Here is a 26300-nt window from a genome sequence, read left to right as displayed (position 1 = left end):
GAACAGCAGGACCTTGAACTGGAAAGGGCAGTGGCCCACAATGAACCTCAGGTACTTCCTGCATTGCACGTGGATAAGCACATGTAAGTAGATGTTGCGGTGGTCCAGTGACACCAACCAGCTTTGCAGATTGAGTGCTGGGAGGATCTGGGCCACGGTATACATCTTGCATTTGGCCTTGCACAGAAACATATTCAGTAGCCTCAGATCCAGAATGGGTCGCAAGCCCAGACCTCCTTCAGAACCAGAAAATCTGTTGAATACCACCCTTTCCTGGTCCCGACCGTGGTACCAGTACGATTTTGTCTTTGGTCAGGAGCTGATGACTTCCTCCAAAAGGAGAGGCTCTTGGGCAGAACAGTATTGAAAGGGGGATGGTCTCCAGGGCGTTGAATGGAAGAAAGACAATGGGCCTCATTACACGGTAGGCGCTAAGGGTTTACCGGCACCGGTGCCGGTAATTCCTTAGCGCCCTACTACGAGGTCCCTCAGCGGGTCCCGTCCTTAACGTCTGGTCTGCCCAGGTGTTAAGGACGGGACCCGGTGAGGGACTTCAGAGCAAATAACGGTACCGCAAATTGCGGTACCGTTATTAGCTCCTTCCCCATTCCCATTGAGCCCTATGGGGGCTCAAATGGGAATAGGGAATGGCATTTGGAATGGGGACTTACCGGGTCCTCCAGGGTCGGAATGACCCGGCAAGTCCACATACCGCCTACCCGGACCTGGAATGCGGTTAGGGAGTAGCCATGCCGCTAATAGCGGCATGGTTACCTCCTACCGTGTAATGAGGCCCAATGACCCTGTTGAACGACCTGTAAGGCACAAGCATTGGATATGGCGTTGAACCATTATGAGCTGAACTGGAAAATTCTGTCTCCCAATGGTGACTTGTGTAGGACGTGTTCCTCGCGGTGGCTTTGCGCTTTTGGGGTTCAGGGAACTGTGGAGAAGGCAATACCACCTCTCTCAGTACCTCTGCCTCTAGCCCTAGGGAAGAAGCAACCTTATTGTCTTCCTGGGGCAGTCAGACCTCTCCTTCGATGGGAACAGAATTTAGAGGGTCGAAATCTACGATCCCTTCAGGCTTGTGCCGGTGGTTGTTGAACAGTCATGCCCAAGGACCTGGCTGTCATCTTAGAGGTCTGGAACCTCAGCCAAGATTTTTCCGCTTTTGCTCCAAACATGTTATGTCCATCAAAAAGCATTTCCAGGAGCTTCACTTGCACCACATCCTATGTAAACCCAGAGGTTCCCATTCAGGAGTGTCTTCTGACAACTGTGCCCGTAGCCATTACACGTTTCATGCAGTCAAATGTGTCCAGTCCCGACTGGGTGATTTGTCGGGAAGTCTCCCTGCCATTGTGGACAATGTTTTCACCGCAGACCTAAGCCCAAAAGAAAATTTGGCCAGGGCACACGAGGTATTACTCTCTCTGAGGGCATGCGTCCAATCTCTTGCTTTCTCGAGCTGGAGGCAGGGAGGGAAAAGTGGTCATCCGCAAGCTGACAGCGGCGGCTTGAACCAACAAGCTCTCGAGGGTGGCATGGGTGGAAAGGAAAGCCAGATCTGAGGGGGCCGGACGATGTTTTTGAGTCAGTATCCTGTCAACAGACAGAACAGAGGCAGGTTTTTCCAGGCCTTTGCTTCTGGTGCCAACACTGCCACATTGAAAGACAGCAATGTTTCTTTTTTAGGCCCGTCATCCAGGATGTCACTACGTTTGTACTGAAGTTTTGGTCTCAATGGGGCTGAAAACCCTAAGATGTCAATTACCATAGCCTTCAAGCATTGGAATGATGCTTGGGGGTCAGAGCTGGAAGTAAATCCAGTTCCGGGGAAGTGTTCAGGCTACCGGCTTCTTGGAGATCTCTGACCAGTGCAAACACATCCTCTCCCTTACCATAAAACCCTTCTGGAGAGTCCCTCGCCACTCCATGGCACAGGGTTTCCATTCCAAAGTGAGTAGGATCCCCTTTCTCGTTGACGCTCCAATCCATCATAAAAGGTATCAGAACGAGAAGAGCCAATTTGAGGGCCTCGATGCCCGAAAGCAGAGCCTGTCGTCGCCAGGAAGAGTTGTCGCCACAGAGCTGGAGCCGGGTTCATAGGCTTAGAAACACTTGTGTACAGGCGAGTTATAAATGCCATATCGTATCACAGGCGCATGATTGCTGTTGGCAAATGGGTCCCTGCCAGCCTTTATAGGCGCAGTGGGCCCCAAAGCCGCTAATGGTGGTGATTATGGCGCCAGGGTCTTGGTGAAGATGTCCAGCACCTCCAGTCTAAAGGCCTCCCATTCCTCCAGGGTGGAGGATTGGGTGGTAAACTGAACCTGTTTCTCCATGTCCAGTGACTACCCTTCTTAGTGATTTCCAGAGGAACTGCTCGGTGAGCAGCACCTCTTACAGTGCTTCTTTTTCGTCTGTTTGCGGGCCAGGGATTTGTTCTCTGACCAATGCTCTATGCCCTGTAACCTCGTCTGTGTTCGCTTGATTAAAAAAGCTTTTACTTGAGGAGAAAAGCAAACCCTTTTCTGGCAGCTCCCAAAGGGCCTTGGAGTATTTGGATTGGCATGGCCCACGGTCTTGGGTGTTGTGATCCATCCCAAGACTGTAAAAACGATTTTATGGGTGACTGATACTGACATTTATTGGCTGCAATCAGGGCTTGAAGCCCAAAGCCTCTGCAGGGTTGGGCATGTCATTGAAACAAATGTAGAGTCTGTTCATGAAGTGGACAGAGTGCACGGAAAAGAGGAACTGAGATTACGGGGCTCGGCACCTTGATAGATACTGGCCCGACGTTATGCATGGTGCCAAGCTCGTAGAGGCGTTGGGTGGAGCTTCACTGCATCCCATGGTAGCAGAAAAGCTTCAGAAAATCAGCTACACTGGAATATGAATATCAAAGATGAGGAATCTGTTAGAGGATGGAATCCATTAGAAACAGTCCTTCTCATGCTATGATATGGTCCTCTGAATTCCATCCCAGCGGATGTCCGGACTGCTCCAATTCTCCTACAGTTTAGGAAAGAACTAAAGACCTGGTTCCTCCAACAGCACCATGGCGTTACCTAGATTCCAACTATATTTACTGTACATCCATACATTTTACTGTGCTAACTATTACTGATGTTTATTTGATGACTTAAATTCTCTCTACCAATATTGTGCTCTATGACCTGTAGAGCACTCTGTTGCTCCCGGTTACGTTTGCACTATAAAAGCATATAATAAGCATATCAAATATAAATAATAAACTGGCGTTTCATCCACGCCTAAGATCAATATCATTATCCAAACACAGTCTACCATAAAAGCCTGAAATACAATGGAAAAAATATGTATTTTTGAGAAAGAAAACAAACGTTTGCATCGCCAATAAAATGCACAGATAAAAATTAGCAAAAATCAATACAACGGAAACATTTCCTATTAACACAAATGGGGGCCACAAGTAAATGAAAAACAGTCAATTTACAATACCAATGACTATATCGGCTGCGGCTCCAAGGCCTAAGCTCCCACAGTCTCTGCATACTTGGCAGTCAATTAAGTAAATTAAGCTATCCCACTCCAAAGCACTCAGCTCCCCTGTCGCAGTGGACAATTTCAGACTGGAAACTCTTCACTAACAAATAATGTCATGAGGTTGTCACTATTTTCCAAAATATCACTGTTTCATACATCACTGGCATCTAGCTTACATCCCAATTTGAACACACCAACGGCACTTCCAGAGCATTCTAATGTGATTTAGCCGGGGACAATTGCTTTGTTGAGATGAGGCTGACCCCACCATTTCGTGGAAGGACCGTAACTGTCAGCATGATAATGTGGGTCCTTTTCTAAAACCCTGATCGGTTTAAGTGATGGGAAAAGCGCTGCTAATGGTTACTGGCACTTTTACCGATCCAGGGGATTTTTTGTGGATTTCCAAGGCAGATAGTCAGTCATCTTTGCTATAGTCTTACCGAACAGCCCTGGCAATCCAACTGAGAAACCACCGCCAGGTAAAACAGGTGGATTTCTTAAGAATCCATTATGAAGGCCTCTCTGAATTGTAAATTGGAGGAAAATGTATACTTTTTCCAAAACCGAGTGTAAAAGTGAAGTGTAAAGGTGAAAGTGCCAGTATTTCAAGCTTTACATTTCCACTCTATTTTGAAAACTGCAAAATTGCACAGAGGGAATCTTTTGCACGTAAATTGAAACTATCCCGTCCCCTCCAGTGCAGAAATTCTTTGACAAAACCTGCTATCTCGAAAAACACACTTGCCATATGTTCTGAGAGTAATGATTCTAGTTTATTAGTTACCAGAGGATCAATGATGTGGTGCCAAACATTAGCACCCCAGAATAACAAACCAGTAACCCGGGGTGAAAAATAAAATGTCTTTTCAGTTCAATGACTGAAAATACTGTGCTAAGAAGGCTGCCATAAAAAGGGAAACCCCTCTTCCCCTTCTATAGAGGCCGGAAAGCTGGGGCGGTGGCGCATGCCGTCGCACCAAACCGGTTAAGCGGGGTTGGGTAGGAGGTTTGAAAATTGTACAAAAATTTAAATAAAATGAATAAGGGGATGGAGGGTGGGGGGAAAAAGGCGGCCAGGGAAACCAGCCATCAGATAGCTTGGAAAGCGGGCTGATATTGTAGGTTTCAGCCCACGTTTCTAGCTATCTGATTGGCTGGTTCCCCCACGCTGTGTGCTAATGTGCATTAAATGCTGAACCTCCTACTGCACTCTTTAGAAATAGTGTAATTTTGATCTAGAAATGGTTTACAAATGGGAGAAGCCCACTATCCCAAAAGTCGCTCCCTCATCTAACTAGGTGGATTCAGGCTCACTGGTGCCAATTTGGGGGGGGGGGGGGTAATTCACAACCCACCACAACAGGAATCCACCAACTGGCAAAGGACAGATGTGATTTCAGTATACTCAACGGAGATGTCATAAGTTATGTTTTAGAATGTCTTCTATGTTATCATGAGTAATGTGATGTCATGAGCAATGCTTTTTGGGCCAAGTACAATCTTACAGACACTTAAATGATGCATTTAATGTGAGTCAGTGATTTGGGAATACATTTATAAAGGAAAACACCTTTTGTTTACAGACGCAATGCCTGCATTAAAAAATAAGCATTAGCAAAGGCAACAGTTTTGGCTTTCTTTGGGCAGACAAGTTCACCCATTTGTATACTTTAACTATACAAATCATTTATTTAAAGCAATGTTCTACCCTAATCCCAAAATTATTAACAACATTTTACTACTAGTCTTCACCCTTGCTTTACAAAACCAATAATGTTACTACGATTCATTACCTTTCCTGTGCACAAGAAAAATAAACACAATCACATTTTCCTACAATGTCGACTAGGTAACCTATACCACAGCCAAAATATTGGATTATTCTAATGATTATTATTTATGTCAATAAATCAGCAGTCTGCAGCCGTAGATGGTCAACTGTTGTAAAGTGTATTCTGAGATGGAGACTCAATATTTCAAATTGTAATGAGTTTTTTGTCACTTAACATTTGCACAGGCAGGTCAATGAATCGGAGTCTATTTGGGGGCATGTTTGTTATCAATAAACAGTAGAGCCATGGCTCTGCAGTGTAAACGCCTACACCTAGTTAATTTAATTTAGGGTTGTGTCCTGGGATGCGGTTTTGCTTACACAACTATACAGAGCACCTGCTAAACAAGCAGTTTATACACCAGAAGCTTAACAGATGCAAGTAACCAATAACCTTTCATAAATGGCTCTTCTATATCGCCTCAGTGAGCCAATTATTTAGATGCCACAGAGGATGGGCCACTGATGATTTGGCTGGCATATACTTAATCATTCAAAAATGTCCATGCTCCCTTACTATATCAACATTTTGTCTCATAAAAGTAGTTAATGCCACATCTATTAGCCGAAAAGAAAAATACCTTATCATCCATGTCCTTTTAAGTGCGATTCCTTAAAAAATGCTTACTCTTAAAAGGCTCAAACAACTTCACATACACAGGTGGCCAACTAAACAAGGAAATAATCACATACTCTATCGATAATGTTCCAAGGTTTTACATTTTTTTTTAGCTGGGGTGTCAAAACAAAGACAACATATTTCAAGATGACTTCATTTTTCACCTGATTCGAAACATCAAAGGCACAGCACGGCATTTTCCCTCATTTAAATAGCCCTGAATACTTATTTAAAACATAATATATTAAAGGAGAAAGAGGCGCCAGGCCTTCAATTCACTAACACGCCCACAACAAAGTTAAAAAGTGTCAAATGTATAGAGGGTGTACATATTTCATAAAAACACCTCCCATAGCAGAACATAAAATTATCTTTTGCATACATATATAGTCTTTTTTTCAAAATAATTTTACATAAATATTCAAACTATGACAAAAACGGGGTTTAGAGGAGAAGTGCTAAAGCATCTGCTGCAAAGAACAGTTTTCAGAAACATGTTGACCAACATTAGTAAAATTAAAAGCTTTTGATTCCCTATGCTGTGATAAGATATAACATTTTGCACAAAATAAATGTATACATTAAGTGATCTAAAACTAAAATCTGCCGCAACGGTTTGTACCTCACTTAACAAACATTAACATCACAGACTGCAAACAAAATACTTTGGCCAGTGTGAAAATAATGAAGGATCAGTTTAGCAGAACACATTGTAGATTAAGTAGATAAGAACAGCATGCATCATCTGAAATATTTTGCATTTTTAACTAGAAATATATATATTTACATTATGTACATCAGAGGTTTCATCTGTATAATAAAAGGTATTTGTAGAAGCTCACATAACATTCTGAAAATATTTAGTGTTCCATAATCATCTTTACAAAAATATAAGAATTTCTGGTAGTTGCTATGACATATGAATGCTACTATTAGTTCTGCAGCTGTATATGGACTTAGGATAAAACCATAATGATCTCTGCTCCAAATGAATTGCAAAAAAATCCAATAATTGGTGTGACCTTTTCTATTCAATCAAAGTTTCATTTGATCTGTACGTCTTAACACATGTATTGGTGTGTGTGTGTGCATTTTCCGTACACTTGGAATGAGACTTGCTTGCCGTACCCATAAGGCTGTGTTGTCTTGAGGGCTATGATCTTCGTAAAAACCTGTAAAGAGATTGTCTCATCTAATTGGTCCTGTAGATGTGTTTTGTATGCCTCAGGTGGAGTTCTTCAGTCACCAACGCCAGTGACTGCAAAATAAACACATTCTGTGCGTGGGCATACTACTACTGATGCTGCACTTTCGAAAGGTCGATCAGGTTGTCAGTTCTGTGATGGGACAGTTGATTCTGATGTTGAGACAGCGGCTGGTGATGGGACTGACCGAAGTTCTGTTGTAGTGGGAAAGCAGCTGAAAGAATAAGCTGTGTAGCCTGGTTCCCATGCAGCAGTCTAGATGTCTGTTGAAAGAACAGTAACAATTAATTATATTTGTTTACCAAAATAACAGCTATTGATTTGCCTACATATAAAACATTGTGCATTGCCATTGCTGTAGGCCAATTTTGTTTTTTAATTAGTTTTAAAATGGTTGCTTTGAATTATCGAGTCTAAGTTTACCTTGCCTAACACAAGTCTATTGCACAATATACAGGTTTGCCACATACATTATACACTGCAAGGGAGTGGTTTTTAGCCATATTTCTACAGAGGAAAACCATTTAAATTATGGCAGTGATTCTGAATCCCTAATATATTAGCAATTTACAATGCTTTGTATCAAATATGTCACCAATGGCGTCAGAGTGTCGCAAGGTAGCCCATACCAACAAAAGGGGATAGGGGTGAGGTTCACCATTGGGGCATTTTTAAACAAATGGGTTAAAATGTAGAGTAAAACATGAAAACATGCAACAGATGTCAGGTTACTAACAGGATGCAGGAGCATTTCATGATGCATGTGCCCACAATATATGCCAACACTGTCAGTGTAAAACATACTTCATGATAACCTTGCTCACAATATAGGTCAGTATTTTGCCACTTTAAAAAGACATTTAACACTAGCTGTGCCAATATATGCTACTATTGCCACTGTAAGAACGCCCTCAGATTGGCTGTGACCACAATGTGAGGGTGTTATTACGGTGTTAATACAGACATTATTCATGAAAATGTATACCAATATACCAATGTGAAAACACCGTGGCAATTTATGCAAGTATTGCCACTTTAAGAACCCACCCATTTTGACTGTCCCTCATAATGCCAATAGTGCCACTTTAAGAACACGTGTTCATGTTGACTACACCAATGCATGCCAGTATTGTGGCTTTAAGAACACTTAACAAAAATGTGTCATTTAGTTTAGAAAACCGTATACATAATATTATATGAGTAAAGAAAAATGTTAATCTTACACATTTAAAAAAAATCACAATTATTGACATATGTCCATTCCTAAATTAAAATACATACACAATTCATCTAACAATGTTCTTGGCTCATATAAAAAAATTATATAATGCGTATCCAGTAATAAAATGCATACACAACGATTTATCTGTCAATTATCATGACTTATATCAATAAATATCCCCACATACGTAGCCAGTTATGATCAAAAATCCCTCTATAAAGGGCTCACCTATCATGACATATAGTGCTTTGATAAAGTGAACAAGTGCATTGATTACAGATTTATGTGTGCCTGCAAGTAGAAGACACTACAGTGTTTCAGATTGATTCATGAGGAGCCCAGATGTGAAATGATATAACCACTGATGCCTAGCTTGCGTTGTCTCTGGACATTCAAGGATAAGGTGCTTCCATGTTTCTTCTTTGTACTTACAGAGACGACTAACTATCACTGGGCATGATACCTTTGCGAGGCCTCATAATGTCCAGTGTACACAGAATGTTCAACTGGAATCTAAAATATGTAATTCTTATCCTGCGTTCCAGAAACATGCTTAGGTAATCAGGCAAGGTGTTTAATCTTTGAATTGTCTGTTTATAATGATCGTATGTTTTGTATTTCCGAATGTTGTCCTTCTGATTACACCACTCCCATAATTTTAGTTAAAATTGAGTTAGCTCATCACAATTGGTGCCTATAGTTTCCACTACTGTTTAACACTCTGTGTATATTCCAGTCAAGATGGAAGAGATACCAGTTAAGCAGATAATGTTCAGATCTTCATAAAAAGGTTTTCTATGTGGATTTAATATTTTGTGGAATAACATCAGTTTTTTGTACAGAACAATGGAATCTAAAGATTGGATGCCAAGTTCAATTCTGATAAAGGTGATTGGTAGACTACAGGGAAGACGTAGGGATCACTTCCATAAATAGCCCTCCAAGGGAATTTAAAGTGGTACTAAAAGATAAGAATGGATGTGACATATAATGTAAATAGACATTCCCATTTGGTCTCCAATTACAGCTCCAGCAATCCATGGTAATCGTCTTCCTCTGAGGAAATGGCAGAGAAATGTAATATAGATTTCTTGAACCAAAGCACCACCTCAGGGGAAAAAGGGCAACCAGCAAGAAGAGGCAGAGATGACATTGCAAACCAGGATCATGAAGGGACCTAGAGGAATCTGGTTCTTGGACTCCATCAGAAGGAACAGGTTACTTACCTGTAAATGTTGTTCTGCAGCATGGGTCTGGCATGGATTCACATGCTCATGGCGGGGCAAGGGCGCGGTGTTTGGCGGGAGGTGTTTGGCGCCGCAGGTGCCTGGAGGGAGCCCTTCATTTCCGGCCTGGAGGCCACGCCCCCTGGACTACAAGCGCTGCCACAAGCCCCGCAGCGGTGAAGCCCGCGGCGGGGCAAGGGCGCGGTGTTTGGCGCCGCAGGTGTTCGGCGTGACAGCGGGAGGCCTGTCTAGGGCTCGCCAGCGAGAGAGGAGGAGAAGCAGGAAAAGGGAAGTAAGTGCAGGCGAGTGTACGTCGGAGTGTACGTCGAAGGGACTGTTTGCCCAGGCCTGTTTGCTCGCGCAGGCTCTGCTGAGTCTGCTAAGCTTGCTGTTCCTAAAATGTCCTTTCTGAAGAGCCTGAGAACTATGAAAACCCACGGCCCACCAAGGAAAACCCCCCTGACACTTCCAGATCTCTCACCCTTCCATCTGCCTCCTCCATGTCCCAAGGTGTGTGTCGAGCATGCCCTCCAAGAGAGTGGGCTTAATCCTAAGCACAAGGTACGGGTTATAAAGAGGACACGTCCCGTTGTTAAAAAGGGTGTGTCGGCCGAAAACCTCGTCACGACCGCCCAGAACACTGTTTTAGTATCTGGGGGTGAGTGCTCTAGTTGTTCCCCCCCGCACCCCCAAGTGTGGACAGAAGGGGGTTGTGGGGCTCTACTGTTACGGGGGAGCAACATGGTCATCGAACATGGGACCAGGGAAGGATCACCACCCTTCAATCGGGGTAATCTGCATGAGGATCAACGCAATGGGGAGGACCGAACCGCAAAGTCTCAGGTGGCCCAGGCCTTCATAGCGCCTAACGGAGGAAGGCTCTGCCCACCCTCAGCTGAAGAACCCTGTCCTCTCGCCCTGACCCCGAGCCTTAGCCCCCCTAAGGGGCTCCCCATCCAAAGAATCCTCTGCCCTGGGACGGAGATGCAGGTGCATCATGAGGGGGGCTCTGTAAGTCTGGGTGAATTTGTTAGCAGCCCGCCCCCAGCGAGCTCTACCCTGGAAAATCACATCATAGTTCTCACCTCGCCATCCACCCCTACAAATGGTGTTGGGCCGGGAAAGTCTCCATCTAGCTCGGCTATGGTCTGCTCAAGTACCGAGGGCAGTCCATCCGTTGATGTCCCCGAACGCAATCTTTCCTTGTGCAATAGAAGCCCCGGAAATATGCAGATCCCTACAGCGAGTCTATTGGCCAGCCCTCCCCTTTCCTCGTCTACATCAAGGGTGCCCAAGCACCAAATAACCCATTTGGATGCAGGGTTGGCTTTTAACCCCCCTTTAGAGGCTGATTTGTCACTTGGGGGGTGTAAGTGCAAGCAAGTTCTGGCTGAGCTGGTTGTCATCAGAAACATGCTCGCAGCCCTTATAGCTACTCAGGCAAAGGAACAGAGGGAACAGAGGGAGGAGGAGTCCATCTATACCCAGGCTGCGTGTAAGGTTCTAATCGACATACCTTTGGCACTCCCCAAGAACCAAGCCCCATTGAGTCCGGAGCCTATAGCCCCAATCTCGTCTAGTCCCAGCCTGATGTCGGGGAATGCACAAGTGGCCCCTGGAAAAGGTCCCAGTGTGGAGGGCAATAAGAACAGCCAGCACATTGGGGGGGTGGATCATGGGCACAGCCGAGCTGGTTCCTATCACCCTAAAATCGTGGGAAAGAGCCACGGTGGCTCATGGCTTAGAGGCGGCCCACCTCAACCCCCTTACCAAAGTCGGAATGGACAAGCATGTGTGTATCTCCATGGGGTACCAAAAATGGAAAGGAACTGGCAGGAGTCCAGGGAAGCTCTTGCCAACAAAAGCATACACTGGCTAAAGTCCGTGAGAGGTTGTTTTTTTGTGACCAGGGAATCCTTGGCGGGATGTCGCAGATTGGCCAGTTCGGTCCAGAATTCAGGGGACATTGTGGAATTGACCTTTTGGGACTGGAGAGTGGCGAATGGGGTCTTGGGCCTAAAGGGAGGGGCGGGACGGACCCCGAGGAGTGTAATTTTTATCAGCCCACTATTACATTTACGCCCTGAGCACCCCCTGAGGCGGACCCAGGGGCTTTACCCTCTGTCCGGGGCCAACCTCACTCCCCTGGGTCGCAATCGGTCAGACACTTTTGGGGCTGGGCCCAGACAAGGGGTGTTATATTGAGGGTGACGGGATCCTTGGGTTCACACCTCCCCACTCCCTTAAATGACTCTTTGATGCACTATTTTTTGACAAGGATTATTAATTGTATTTGCTTTTGTATGTTGTATTGCTATGTGTTTAATGGATTTATATTTAATCCGAATAAACTTGCTGACTGACTGAATATTCCCCGTCGTCGGGCTGGGAATCCTCGGTAAAAGAAAAAACAGTTTCAGTTTCGTTTCTAAACTGTCTTTCTCCTATAAACCAATCACTGAGCTCTGGGTCATATTGCCCCCAGCCAATGACTGCCCTCTACCTAAGCCCCTCTACTGGCAGCCATCTTCAGATTTGTACCGCAAGTTCAAGTGTTGGGAGTTCTCCTGCTTCGCTCTTTGAGCTTTTTTCTGCGTTGTTTGCTTTTTCAGAGTTAAATTCTATTTTCGGTCAATCGAGCCTATGTGCGCCATCGATCATCTATCCGACTAACGGGTACCAGTTTTTCTGTCTTTTTCAGCAAACCTCAAGGGTTGTTTTTGTCGGGTATTCTTCTTGGAGGCTCAGAGAAGATTCTTCAGGCCTACACCGCGTTGATCATGTTGGACGAGAAGGACAGCACTTCCCTCTTCAAGCTTTGCCCCGACTGCGGTTTGCGGAATGTCTACATGGACAACAGTAATTCCCAGTGCATGTATTGCCTGCACCTGACGCATAAAGAGAAGGATTGTGAGATTTGCTGTGGCTTCTTGAAGCACACGCTGAAGGATTGATACCAACGGCTGGAATCGTGGCTGCAGTTCAAGAACTCTATCCGGGGTGGCACCCAGGGACATGCCTCTCCCGGATCTGGCAAACCTGAGCGGACTTCTAAGATTCCTCATCTGTGATAAACTCCCATTGAAGTATCTCACAGAATTCCCAGGCAAAGAGGAGAGTGAGAGGACACCACCAAACCCAGAAACCTTTGGAGGACTGCCCGACCCACTCTAACGTCCTGCCCTGACACTAAGCAGCAATGTTTGCCAAATGTGTGCAGCGAGGCCAAGACAGGTGCTGCAGCCAGACCTCTGATTAAATAAGCCTTGAGACCCTCACGCACATCCTTCTAAGCCAGGTGATGGCATTGTGAGATGCAGAGAATGATCAACCTTGATTGAGTCTGTTTATTCACATCCCTACCAGCGAGAGCACCAACATAACCCACATACAACTTGCCATCTTTCCTGATGTCCTGGCCCAGTCAATGGAATCCCTTCTCTGCTTTGGAAGCGTAAGGTGGCGAAAAAACATGGGAAAATTGATTTTCTGGGAGAGATGGAAGTCTGAAAACAACGTTAGGAAGTAAGGACGATCTCACTCTCAAAGTCACCTTCTCCTAATAGTAGGGAGGTTTATCAGATAACACCCGAAGCTCACTCACCGTCTCATAGACAAGCATACACACTCTACCGTCCATTTTTCCAATGGCAGTGAAGCCACCATCAGAAATTGGATGCGTGAAACGCAATCATTCTAAACAGTTGATTCTATGATCCCTCTCTATGCAAACAATTCACTCCTATATGTGGAGGACACTGGGCAGCATCTGCAGGATGCAGAGGTATCATTGATCAATTTGAGAAGGTGCATGGGCGCATGATAAACTAGTCAACATCTGAATTGCTTCCTGTCTGGGAGTTCTCAAGTATCTAGGGATCAAGGTTTACAGTCACCCAGCCAACAGTACTCGCCATAACCTGAAAAATGTTTTGAGGTGGGTTCCATATGTTATTAACGAAATATAAAATAACGCAAACATTTTTAACGAAAAATAAATAATGAAAAAATACCCACATTTGTTTTTTTAATTTGGGGGGGGTTCTCTCCCCAACCCCCCCGTTTGGCTATGATTCTTACCCCACCGCAACCACCCCACTACCCATTTTAAACCCTTACCCCACCCCTATACATACTTTCTTTTTTTAAAACTCTTTATTATATTTTAAAACATTCACCAACAAATAACATAACATCCAAAATGGCACTTCTTGGTGGGAGTCCCCTCGCTATAGTTCTGGCTCGTCCTCCCGTTTATGGGCACAGTTCTTTGGTTGCCTCTGGCAGTTCCGTGTCTATTTCCTAGTTGTGAGGTCTATTGTCCAACCAATACCCCCAGTTGGTTAGACGTCTTTGTTGGGGCTTTCTCCTTGGTCTGTTGGGTTTTCGTCCACACTTTCTGTCTCACTCGGGTCCACTGTGTCTCGTTCATCCCTGGGGTCCAACACGTCCCGTGCCAGAGCATTCCAGGCCATTATCTGATCACTGCTCTCTCTTAAGCCTCTTTGTGCTGCAGTAGTCCATACTGTTGTCTCTGCTAATGCCCACCGGTTCAGGTCGGCCCACCAGGCATCTATGCTGGGCCCTGCATCTTTCTTCCATGCTATGGCAACCCGGCGCTTTGCCAAGATGCATATCAGGTCCTTCATTTTGGCTATATGCGTCCTTTGGTTATTTCCCCTTGGGAACAGTCCTAGCAGGTAGGATTCTGGCATCCATTCCTGCATCTGCATTCCGCCTGCTGTTGCTCTTCTCTTGATGCCTTCGCAGAAAGTCATTATCACTGGGCACGTCCAGAACATATGGAGCATGTCTACCTTTTCTGCGGCACATCTGGGGCAGCTTTGAGTGCCTTTATTCCCATTCTAAATAATGTTTTTGGGGTGAGGTACGCCCTATTCGTGACATAGTGCTGTCTGCCTAAATCTTGTATTTCTGGAGACCTTTTTTGTGTATTTTAGGCCCCTAAGCCATTCCTGGTCGGTAAAGGTCCTCTGGATTTCCGACTCTCATTTTACACGTACTTGCAGTTTGCAGTTTGGTTTCCTTGTTGCTTTTGTAAGTATGTATGGAATGTTGGGTGAGTGGTATAGAATGCTGCCTGTGAGAATGTTGATGTATGAATGGGAGTTCTGAGTGAGCCAGTTGGAGAGATGTAGCTTACCTGAGAGGATGCTGGTGCATGTTGTCTAAAGCCCAGATGTACTTGACATGATAAACCTAATATAATGTACTGGAACTTCAATAAAGAACTAATCAGACCATCATCTGATGTCCGTCATCACTGGGAACCCAGAGCTTTACAATGGCGACGAGGATGCTAGCTGTGCTGGGGGGACAGCACAACAGATGAGACATGCACCACCCCCCCAACAAAAGAAGATCCTCTCAGGTAGGGGCAGCGTTTTTGCGTTTAAAAACTGGATTCTGAGGTCCAATATGTAGTAAGCAGCGCCAGGGCCTGGGGCCAGGTGGCCTGTCGGCTGGAGAGCAGGCAAAGGAAGCGGCGAGAAAGAGACTACTAACATTATGCTGAACTTCGGGTGGGGGGGCTAAGGGCCCTGTGACAATGTTGGAGGGGCTTGGAGCCTGTAACTAACTGCGTTTTAGAGGGGGCTTGGTGCCCATTAGCAAGGGGCTTGAAGCCTATTAAAAAGGAGCTTGCAGGGGCTGGTGTTTAAGCACCGGAAGCTCAAGGGACTGGTCAAAGCTAGAGACTTGTGCAGTAGAAGACTGCGGCGCCTGCACACCGACCCGGTGTAGAGTGGAGGCGTGGATGAGAGCACCAATACGTCTTAACTGTCAGAAGAGGCAACTAGTGTTCTGTCAACGGGCAGCACATCTGGGCTTTTCTGGGAGGCTGGATCCCGGGTGGCCTTCAGGTGCTCAGCGGTGGATGGTGTCGTTTTTAGAGTCAAGAATGCTGCAGCGCATGCAAGGGGCTCAGGCACCGCCTGAGACAAAGCGAGATGAGCAGGAGGCTCCATTGTATATGCAGTGTGGGAGTCCTGGAGACCTGTGTTATGGAGCGGGCTAGGCGCGCAATGGGGAAATCAGCGAGAGTCATGGTGACTGTTGGGGTGCAGTGATATGTTCGTCGCGACGGCTTTTGGCAAATGATAATGTTGTCAGGAACATCTGGGGAGATGGTGATTGTCCCGGCGAAGTAGAGACGTAAGCTTTGGAGTGTTCCGTGTGTTCGTTAGTTTTGAGAGCGCTGAATGGTTTAAGAAAAGAACCCTGCAACGTTTCCCAGCATGGCAACGTTACCGTTGGGTAAAAGAAGGTCCTTTCCTCATGTGCTCCCCGATGTGCGCAGAATGGTACTATGTTGGATCTAGTATGAGAGTCACTTAAGGAGCGCTGCAATGTTTTATGTATGAGGGAGGTCCAAGGAGAAAAAAATAAAGCTGAACACGGACAGGGCAGCTTCCGTCTGCATGTCAGCTGTCCAGTAACTAGCAAGTGTGAGCAGCAGTGATACTGCGGTGCGAAATTCAAAGGGCAGTGAACTGATATCAATGGGTCATCGGACTGATCAGCTGCAAATTAAAGCAGTTTAGGGCTGTATCCCAAAAGGTACTTTTCGTGGTTCACATGGGAGCCAGCTGGAAAGCAGCAAATGAAGATGATTTGTTTATTTGTTTCTAGTTATGGTATTCATTTGTACTGAGGTTACGGTAGTTGTCATGTGAGGCCTGCATTTGTTGGTAATTCGGTATGGTCTGCAAACTGGTTTCTGTTGGTGTGAATGTCGTGGCCTCATGTTAGAGTATGCATTGTTAGGGATAGTGATTTTTAACTTGTCAGTTACAAAATGCTAGTTTTAGTGGTAACCTAATTCAACATTTTTCCCCACATATGGACTCTTTAAGTTAATAGGTAGTGTGGACTGGTCACTAGTACAGAGATTTATTCTTGAAAATGTTTTGTGAAAATTCTCCACACTAATCTTGCTTTGCAGGTGTGACTTTCGTTTTAGTTTGAGAACTAGGAAGTTTTCTTTGGGTCTTGTATAAATGTTAAGTATTTTACTGTAGTGACATGTTATTGCAGTGTGTGGATGTTAGGCAGAATCCTGTGCAGTGCCCTTAGGGACCAGTACACACAATTAAGACTACAGGTGGCAATACAAGTTTTACCTTTGGTACAAGCCTGTACCGCTATGTCAGAGTGGTAGCAGTGGCAGAGCAACCAGGCTTATCTCAAGAGTATATGAGCAGTAGCTGAGATTACACAAAGGGACCACAATTACTGTGACTCAAGCAAACACTGACTCAAGGTTTCAGGTAGAAAAATACAAGTACATTTATTTTTAAACCATTGATTATGAACACAACACTTCTATTAAACTTAAACAAAAACCACACGTTAAATATACTACAACTAACCAATTCACTTTGTACAGTATGTCTCAAGGTAAGTACCCTGTGTTTGAATGAACTGGTGTTACGAACAAAACACGTTACCGCGAATACGATTGCGATCACTTTGACAGTTCGGTCTACTAAATAACTGCGTATCCGTGACATGAAATGCTTCCGGGGCAAAACGCACTTAGCACCTGAGATACCCAGAGGGAGTTGGAGGCAAAAATCACAGGCAATATTTTGGTTAGGCAGACAGCATCGAGAAACACTCAGACAGGCGTTCAAAAGTCAAAGGGCCGGAGCCACGGTCAAGTGACACCGGGGGCCTGTTGCCGAAGATCACACAGTCCGACAGTTCACGATTCAACGTAGCCAAAAGTACTTCGATATTGTCAATGTTCGGAAGCAAAAGTTATAAGAAGGAGGGAAGACAAGGGCAAGCCTTGGAGATGAAGAAAAGGGGTTCACCCAGTTTCTTCAAGCAGAACACAGTACCTTATTCCAATGGTGCAGCTGGTGCCCTGGCAGTTGTTCCTGTTGGTTTCCCGCAGACCCACGGTTCCTGGAGAGTCGTCGTGAAGGAGGACATCTGAAGGGGGTCTGCACCACACAGGGATGAAGCCGGCAGCAGTGACAATAGATAAAAGGTGCGCTCCTTAAAAACAGGAGAATCTCTTCAAATGGCTATCCGGACCACTACAGCAGTGTGCAGCGATTTCAACCAAGGAAGAGGATCCTCTGGCTGTGGAAGATGAGCTGGTTATCCCCACCAGGCTCAAGGGAAGAAGACTCCGGACCGGATCTTCTCGTAGCCATTGAAGTGTAGATAGCTCAGGAAAGCAGCAGGGCTCCACCGGGACGGGGTAGTTGCAGCAGCCGTCGTTCTCTCCACTTATCTTCGGTTCCTTGTAGTTCCAGTGGCGACTCTCTGACTTCTAGCCCAAGAGACCTGCCTTTTATGCGCAAAACCCCCATTCACACAGCCTGGCTGTCAATCACCCAGCATGGGGGTTGTCCAGCCTGGACAACCACCTCAGCCAATCATGGCAAAGTGCGACTTGGGTTTCCTAGGATACCCTGTGCAGGGGGTGACTACACCACTCCCTCACATTCAGCCCACCTAGACACCCAGGCGCCTGGTGGAGGGCTTCTGAGCAGAAGCCTGCCAAAAGACGGTGAACAAAGAAGGCGAACCTAGTTTGCCGTGCAAAGTAAAACACAAGAAGGACTTTAACAAAAAGAAATGGCGAATAAACCCAACTGGAGCCAAAAGAAAGACGATTTGGTCAAGTGGGTTTATGTTCGAGACTAATGTAATAGCAAAGAACAATACCACGTTTATCTAATATAATCGCGGTAGAAAAGTTAGGGTAGATACCACTGCCACCAGCCAAGTCTAAATGTTAAAAGAGCGAAACAATGCTCTAGGAGGTGCAGATAAAAAGGGATACAAATTAACCCTTCCCAGTACTCCATGGAAGATGGGGTGTACTGGATCTGTGGTAGATTGACTAAGTAAAGTTAATGGCAACTTTACCCTTCTCTGGGGGACTGTAGTCAGCCTCAGAAATGGAGTCGGGGGAAGTCTCAAAGACAACCCTGTGCCACCGCACTGAAGGTGCTGTGTGACACACAAAAAGAAGGGGGCTACTGAAGTGGTGTACTTCAGAGTCCACAATCACAAAAATAGAGAAATACACATGGCAAAACATAGGTAAGAGTGGGGGAAAAGCTCACACTCTTACCAAGTGGGAAAAAAAAATAAACTCCAGAAGTCCAGCAAAGCTGCTGGGGGACTCACTAGGTGAGGCCATAAATGAGAATTCTCCCAAACACTTGCCCCCCCCAGACTAAGGGACAGGAGGATTTAATCCACTCCTGGATGGACCTCATACCTCTAGTCGGTTACAAACATCCTAGAGAGACCATCAGCATTTTGGTGGTGACTTCCTGCTCTGTGCTCAATGGAAAAATCAAATCCTTGCAGGCAGATTGACCATCTGAGTAACTTTGGGGTTTCCCCTTTCATTTGCATCAGCCATCTCAAGGGTTGGTGGTCAGTCTCAATAGTGAAGGTAGATCCATACAAGTATGGTCTAAACCTCTTCAGTGCCCACACAATAGCAAAGCATTCTCTTTCTATTGTTGCCCACCTTGTTTCAGGATCCTTTAACTTCCTGCTGATGAAACAAATGGGGTGTTCCCTACCTTTCTCATCCAGTTGACTAAGGACTGCACCTATACCTACATTAGAAGCATCAGTTTGTACAATGAAGGGTTGGTGATAGTCAGGAGCTCTTAGGACTGGAGCTTGACAAAGGGCTTTATTTAGACCTTCAAAGGCTTGATTGCACTCCTCATTCCACCTGACCTTTTTAGGAAATTTGGGAGAGGAGATGACATTCAAGGGAGAAGCTATGGTGCCATAGTTCTCTATGAAGTTCCTATAATACCCAGTGGGACCTAGGAAGGCTCTCACTTGGTATTGAGTAGTAGGGGTGGCCCAGTTTTGTACAGCTTGTACTTTGCTAGGCAATGGCCTCATTTCACCTCCTCCTACCTCATGCCCAAGTAGACCACTGAACACTGACCAATTTGACATTTGCTTGCCTTTATGGTCAGATGGGCCTGTTGAAGAGCCTGCAAAACATAACCTAGGTGTTTACCATGTTCTTTCCATGTTGGGTTGAACACTGCAATGTCATCGAAGTATGCCATGCAGAAGTCCTGCATCCCATTCAGAACTTGATTGACCATCCTCTGAAATGTAGCAGGTGCATTCTTTAATCCAAAAGGCATTACCTTGAATTGGTAGAGGCCAGCTGGGGTGGAGAATGCAGTTTTCTCCTTGGCATGGTCTGTCAGGGCTATTTGCCAATAGCCTGATGTTAGGTCAAATGTGCTGAGGTACTTTGCTGCACCAAGCTTGTCCACCAGCTCATCTGTCCTAGGCAGAGGATGGGCATCAGTCGTTGTGACTGCATTTAGAGCTATATAGTCCACGCAGAATCTCAACTCCTTGGATCCTGCCTTTGGTACAAGCAAAACTGGGCTAGACCATGGGCTAGTAGAGGGCTCTATAACCCCGAGTTCAAGGATCTTGTTGACCTCATTCCTTATGTGGGATCTGATATTGTCTGACATTCTGTACCGCCTGCTTTTGACAGGCAGACAGTCACCAGTGTGTATGTCATGCTGGCCCCAAGGGGTCAAGCCTGGTGAAAGTGAGAACAGGGAGGCAAACTGATTTAACAGTAACTTGCACTCATCCTGCTGGTCAGATGTGAGACTGGAAGAGAGATTAACTCCTTCCACTTGCTCATCTAAAGGTTAAACCTCTCTACCATCCCATTGGTTTGGAGGTGGTAGGCAGTTGAGAACTTGTAGGTGACCCCACAGGTTTTCCACATGGTTTGCATGTAGTGGGACATAAAATTTGATCCCCTGTCAGATATCACCTCCTTAGGAAAACCTACCCTGGTAAAAATACCAAGTAGGGCCTGAGCCACAGCCACAGCCGAAACGGTCCTCATAGGTATGGCTTTAGGAAATCTAGTGGCATGGTCCACTACAACCAGGATGAACCTGTTGCCTGAAGATGTGGGAGGGCCAAGAGGACCAACAATGTCAATCCCAACCCTCTCAAAAGGAACTCCCACCACTGGGAGAGGCACTAAGGGTGCCACATTCTTGGATCCACTCTTGCCAGAGGTTTGGCAAGTGTGGCAGCTTCTGCAGAATTTGTCTACTTCTCTACCCATTTTAGCCTTTCTTTGGTCTTCTTAAAACGTAAGTGACCAGCCAAAGGTACCTCACCGGGCTAACTGCAGAAACTGGAGTCGGTTCACTAGAGGTACTACAAGTCTTTTGTAGTCTCCAGGGGTTGACTCAGTTGGTTCACTGTAGAAGAGGCCATCCTCCCAGTGTAGCCTATACTTCCCAGGCTCAGTCCCATTGAGCTGAGAAGCTGCCTGTTGGCGAAGACCTTCCAAGGTAGGACACTCTCTTTGTCCCTTACTGAAATCTTCCCTGTTGGGTCCATCTTCTGCCAGTAAAGACTGCAGCTCAGGATGGTCAACAGGGTCAAGATCTCCTACCAAGGTAAGATCCTCTTCTAGATCTGATTCCTCAGTATCTAGTTTGACCATACAGGGTTGAACCTCACACTCAGCCTCAGCTGGTGTGGGAGTCACAGGTGTGACTTTGGACAGTCTCAGAGATGTCCTTCTGGGCAGAGGAGTGCTTGCTGGTTTCTTGCTGGCAGACTTAGGTTTCCCCTTTGTCTTTTCTTGTCCTACAATGGCAGTAAGTAAGTCCTGTGGACTTGGGGTGATAGTTTCCTCTATCATGTCCCCAGGAGAGCCTCTTAAGGTTCTCTCCCTTGCAGACCTTGTGAGCTTCCTGCTTCCTTCTGCTTGGGGCACTGGGGGTACTAGACACAACTCCAAGAGTTTTAAAGTCATTACCCAACAGGATCCTCCCAGGTACGGTTTTTTGCACATTTACAGGTATCCTGACAGTCATGTCGTTACACTGGATGAGAGCTGGTAACTGGGGAACCATTTGCACAGGGCCTCCAGGTAACTTGGTTAAGTGTTTGGGTGCCTTAGCAACATCCTCCACTTTGAAAAAACATTCATTAACCACGGTTATGCTGGCTCCAGTGTCTCTGATGGCAGGGGTCTCCTGACCATTCACAAGAACACTATCTTTGTAATACTCGTTAGTATTATCTGGGATTGAGTTATAGACATCTAAGTTCTGTTGTTCCCAAAGACCCAAGGACACTAAAGAAACACTAGCTGAGACTCTCATGGGCTCATCAGCTAGTAGCTGAATGTTTCCACTTGTCATAGGCACTTCATCCACCTGGGAGAAGGCTAAGGAGACAGTGTTGATCCCTGAAGGTTTACCCTTACACTTGGGATCTCCTTTCACATGGCCAGGTAACCCACAAACAAAGCATTTCCCAAGTGCTCTCTGGAATGGGGGTTTGCTCTGACCTCCATCTGGTGTGGAACCAGGTAGTACACTAGTCTGATTCGGTTTACCTTGTTGCTTACCCTGGTTATGTTTGGGGCCCTCTTTTGGATTGGAATTATTGGAATTCTCTTTGTCTTTCTTTGGCTGCTTCCCCTCATCCTCCTTCTGAGTAGCCCCAGAATCCTTGTGAGTAGCCCTGTTGGTAACCCACAAGTCAGCAGCCTTAGCTAGCTTCTTAGGATCTATCACCTTAGAATCAGCCAAGTGCTGTCTAAGCTCAGGAGAGCAGACATCAAAATAGACTCCAACATTACAAGATTCCTCAAACCTTCATAAGTGTTCACTTTGTAACCCTTAACCCAACCATCTAAGTTTTTCAAACATTCACACACCCAGGTAGCCCAAGGGGTACCATCATGCTTTTTAAGGGTTCTAAACCTCTTAAGATACTGGGAAGGGGTCTTCCCAAACCTAGCTATTAATGCTAGTTTCATACACTCGTAATCCTCTTTATCATCCTCCTCCAACTCCATTACAGCATCACTTGCAACAGGGAGGAGCCTAGAGAAAAAGCCAAGGAATCAACTGATTCCCTATGATACCCTGAATCCCATGATTATACTCAAACATAGCTAACCAATCCAAAACATCAAGTTTAGTCTCATACATACCAATCATTTCCTTTGGCATACGAGGTCTCTTAGGGCTGGAAGACATAGAAGTCTCTGGGAGAGAAGCATTTTCTAGAGACAGTTTCTTAATTTCTAGTTCATGGTTCAGCGCCATTTCTCTGAGCCTTAACTCTTGATGTTTCATGGCAGTTAGTGCATCAATAAGTTTCACTTCCAATTCAAGTTTTATTTTCTCAAGTGCAATAAACTCAGAGTAAGTGTAGGACCTGTGGGGGTCCCTGTGGACAGAGGTTGTGCATTCTGAGCAGGCAAAGGAGTTGTAGGGTTTCCTAGCAAGGACTCATCTACTTCTTCTAAAGTAACACTCTCAGAATCAGAAACATCGAAATCCACATTTGCTGGAGTGGTAGGTCTTTCTGACCCACTCTCCAGACTTTTTCCCATTAACTTTGCAAACAGTTCATATTTCTTTCCTTTTACGAGAGATTCTTATCCCTACACATGGTTCTCAGAACCTCAGCAGTATAGAGTAACAGACTCTCTTCAGTGTAGCTTTCCATATTTGACATGATGTCTCCGTTAAATAGAATTAGTGGTCTTAGCCTTGTGGTTAGTTGAACCCAAGCAACAGCAGCACTCTAAGTGTAATCACTCTACTTCCAAATCCTCACCGCTGTACACCAGTGTTAGGCAGAATCCTGTGCAGTGCCCTTAGGGACCACTACACACAATTAAGACTACAGGTGGCAATGCAAGTTTTACCTTTGGTACAATCCTGTACCTCTATGTCAGAGTGGTAGCAGTGGCGGAGCAGCCAGGCTTATCTAAAGAGTATATGAGCAGTAGCAGAGATTACACAAAGGGACCACAATTACTGTGACGCAGGCAAACACTGACTCAAGGTTTCAGGTAGAAAAATATAAGTACATTTATTTTTAAACCATTTGTTATGAACACAACACCTCTATTAAACTTTAAACAAAACCACACGTTAAATATACTACAACTAACCAATTCACTTTGTACAGTATTTCTCAAGGTAAGTACCCTGTGTTTGAATGAACCGGTGTTACGAACAAAACAAGTTACCACAAATACGATTGCGATCACTTTTTGACCGTTCGGTCTACTAAATAACCGCGTATCCGTGACATGAAATGCTACCAGGGCAAAACACACTTAGCACCTGAGGTACCCAGAGGGAGTTGGAGGCAAAAATCACAGGCAATATTTTGGTTAGGCAGACAGCATCGAGAAACACTCAGAGACAGGAGTTCAAAAGTCAAAGGGCCGGAGCCAGGGTCAAGTGACACCGAGGGCCTTTGCCGAAGATCACACAGTCAGACAGTTCACGATTCAACATAGCCAAAAGTACTTCGCTATTGGCAATGTTCGGAAGCAAAAGTTATAAGGAGGAGGGAAGACAAGGGTAAGCCTTGGAGATGAAGAAAAGGGGTTCACCCAGTTTCCTCAAGCAGAACACAGTACCTTATTCCAATGGTGCAGCTGGTGCCCTGGCAGTTGTTCCTGTTGGTTTCCCGCAGACCCATGGTTCCTGGAGCTTCGTTGCGAAGGAGGACGTCTGAAGGGGGTCTGCACCACACAGGGATGAAGCCGGCAGCAGCGACAACGGATAAAAGGTGCGCTCCTTAAAAACAGGAGAGGCTCTTTAAATGGCTGTCCGGACCACTACAGCAGTGTGCAGCGATTTCGACCAAGGAAGAGGATCCTCTGGCTGTGGAAGATGAGCTGGTTATCCCCAAAAACAAAGGTGGGGACCCCTACATGGGCATCTGGGGTGAGTTCAATATATACTAAACAGAGAGGATGCCCTATGTGCTGAAAAATTCAATAAATGTGTTTCAGAAAGCACATGCTGAGGACCAGAGAGTGTGTTCTTATTAAAAAATATATATCATTTTATTCTGTTACAATTTCATAAAATACATTTTTGAACAATTATAAGACAACAATTCATTTCTAATCAACATATATTTTTTGCGAACATGTTTTTTTGTGAAAATAGCGCATTTTTGTGTAGACATTTCTCCTATGTGTATATCACTAATACACCATTCTACCAGTCATCTTCACAATCAAATCTAGTTTGTATATAGACATTCTAAATAACTTTCACAGTAGTAATATTCCTACTTTGACAGTCCACCATTATGTATCAACTATAAGTAGCCAAGATTATTCTAGTAGTATTCCTCTCATCATTGGATTTCTTTTTGTATAGTTTCGACTTGACATCAATTGGCCAGATTTTACAGAACCATTGGTCAACGTCTTCTTCAGGATTAGTAGACTTATTCAAAGGCTTTATCAGTGCTTCAATACGTTTCTACCGAGCTGGGGCACACTTGCTTCCCTGCTACCGAATTTGCTCAACAGTAAATAAACTTCAAAAAGTGTTCCAGCGTGCTGGGACACACTTGCTTCCCCGCTGTCAAATTCACCCACCAGTATTAGACTTGAATGCTGGCTTCAAAAAGAAGGGCCTCGCCTACTCAGGAACACACGAAAACCGGCAGAGAAACAGAACCGTGGCAGTCAGCTGTTCCGAACTGGCAAGTGTGCCCCAGCTCGGTAGAAACGTTCTGTAAAATCTGGCCAATTGATGTCAAGTCGAAACTATACAAAAGGAAATTCAATGATGAGAGGAACACTACTAGAATAATCTTGGATACTTATAGTTGATACATAATGGTGGACTGTCAAAGTAGGAATATTACTACTGTAAAAGTTATTTAGAAAGATCAACACATCTAAATCAGTCCTCCTCCCCATGAGAACTCGGGACCCAGGCCTAGACTCCCGGGACAGTCTAGGGGGAATAGCGGTGGGGAAGACCTCAATCCGATACCTGGGGATCTTTCTGACCAGGGACCTGCACAACCTTGCCCCTGCCAACTATGACCCCGTTATGTCACAGGTCACCGCCGATTTAAGGAGATGGGGCTCCATGATCCTGTCCTGGTATGGTCGCATGACGGCAGTGAAAATGAACATACTCCCGCGCCTACTATACCTTTTCACCGCCCTCCCCACCAGCGTCCCCGACCAAACATTCAGGGTCCTCCAGAATGCGGTGCGCGAGTTTGTATGGCAGGGTAGGACCCCGAGAACCGCGAAGGCCATTCTTACCTTACCTAGAGAGGAGGGGGGGTTCGGGCTCCCTGACTTTCACCTCTACTTCCGCGCCGCTCAATTGCGCGTCCTCCTGGAACACATGAGGGAAGGGATGGGCACATACTGGTCGTACCTGGAGGACATGGATGCGCACCCACTTAAGGTACGCGACCTCCTATGGGCCCCACCTAAATTCATCCCGAACAGGCTCAAATCCCACCCAACACTGGGAGTTCTCTGGGCAATATGGAGGGAGGGCCCCCAAACGGCACATCTGACATCATGGCCGTCCCCGATGTCATCCCTTTGGGGTCACCCACTTAGACTGGGAAACAGGGGGTTCCGTAACGCACAGTCCTGGTCAGACTCGGGGATGGAATGGGCTGGACAACTGTTTAAAGAGGGAGAATTCCTACCATACGAAGACTTGAGGACCGCCCTCGGCCCGGAGTCAATCTCCATATTCGAGTACCTCCACCTGAAGGGTATCCTGTGCGATCAATCATGGGGCCAGCGGCTAAAGAGACAGATGACCCCCTT

General features: G+C 45.6%; 1 protein-coding gene across 11 annotated transcripts in view; it reads right to left on the bottom strand.

Moving 5' to 3' along the window:
• Positions 1 to 5043: 5043 nt before the first annotated feature.
• Positions 5044 to 26300, bottom strand: part of CLOCK (clock circadian regulator) — a 2930945-nt gene continuing 2909688 nt past the window's right edge. For all 11 annotated transcript variants that reach the window (XM_069631637.1, XM_069631640.1, XM_069631638.1 and 8 more), the window contains one exon: positions 5044 to 7455. In XM_069631637.1, the coding sequence (XP_069487738.1) occupies positions 7282 to 7455 (174 nt within the window). In that variant the 3' untranslated portion in view covers positions 5044 to 7281. The remainder of the gene's footprint in view (positions 7456 to 26300) is intronic.

Source organism: Ambystoma mexicanum, chromosome 6q (assembly GCF_040938575.1).
Source record: "Ambystoma mexicanum isolate Mex_15411 chromosome 6q, UKY_AmexF1_1, whole genome shotgun sequence".
Lineage (NCBI taxonomy): Eukaryota > Metazoa > Chordata > Amphibia > Caudata > Ambystomatidae > Ambystoma > Ambystoma mexicanum.
The sequence above is the reverse complement of the archived record's forward strand: the minus strand, read 5'-3'. Positions and strand labels throughout refer to the sequence as shown.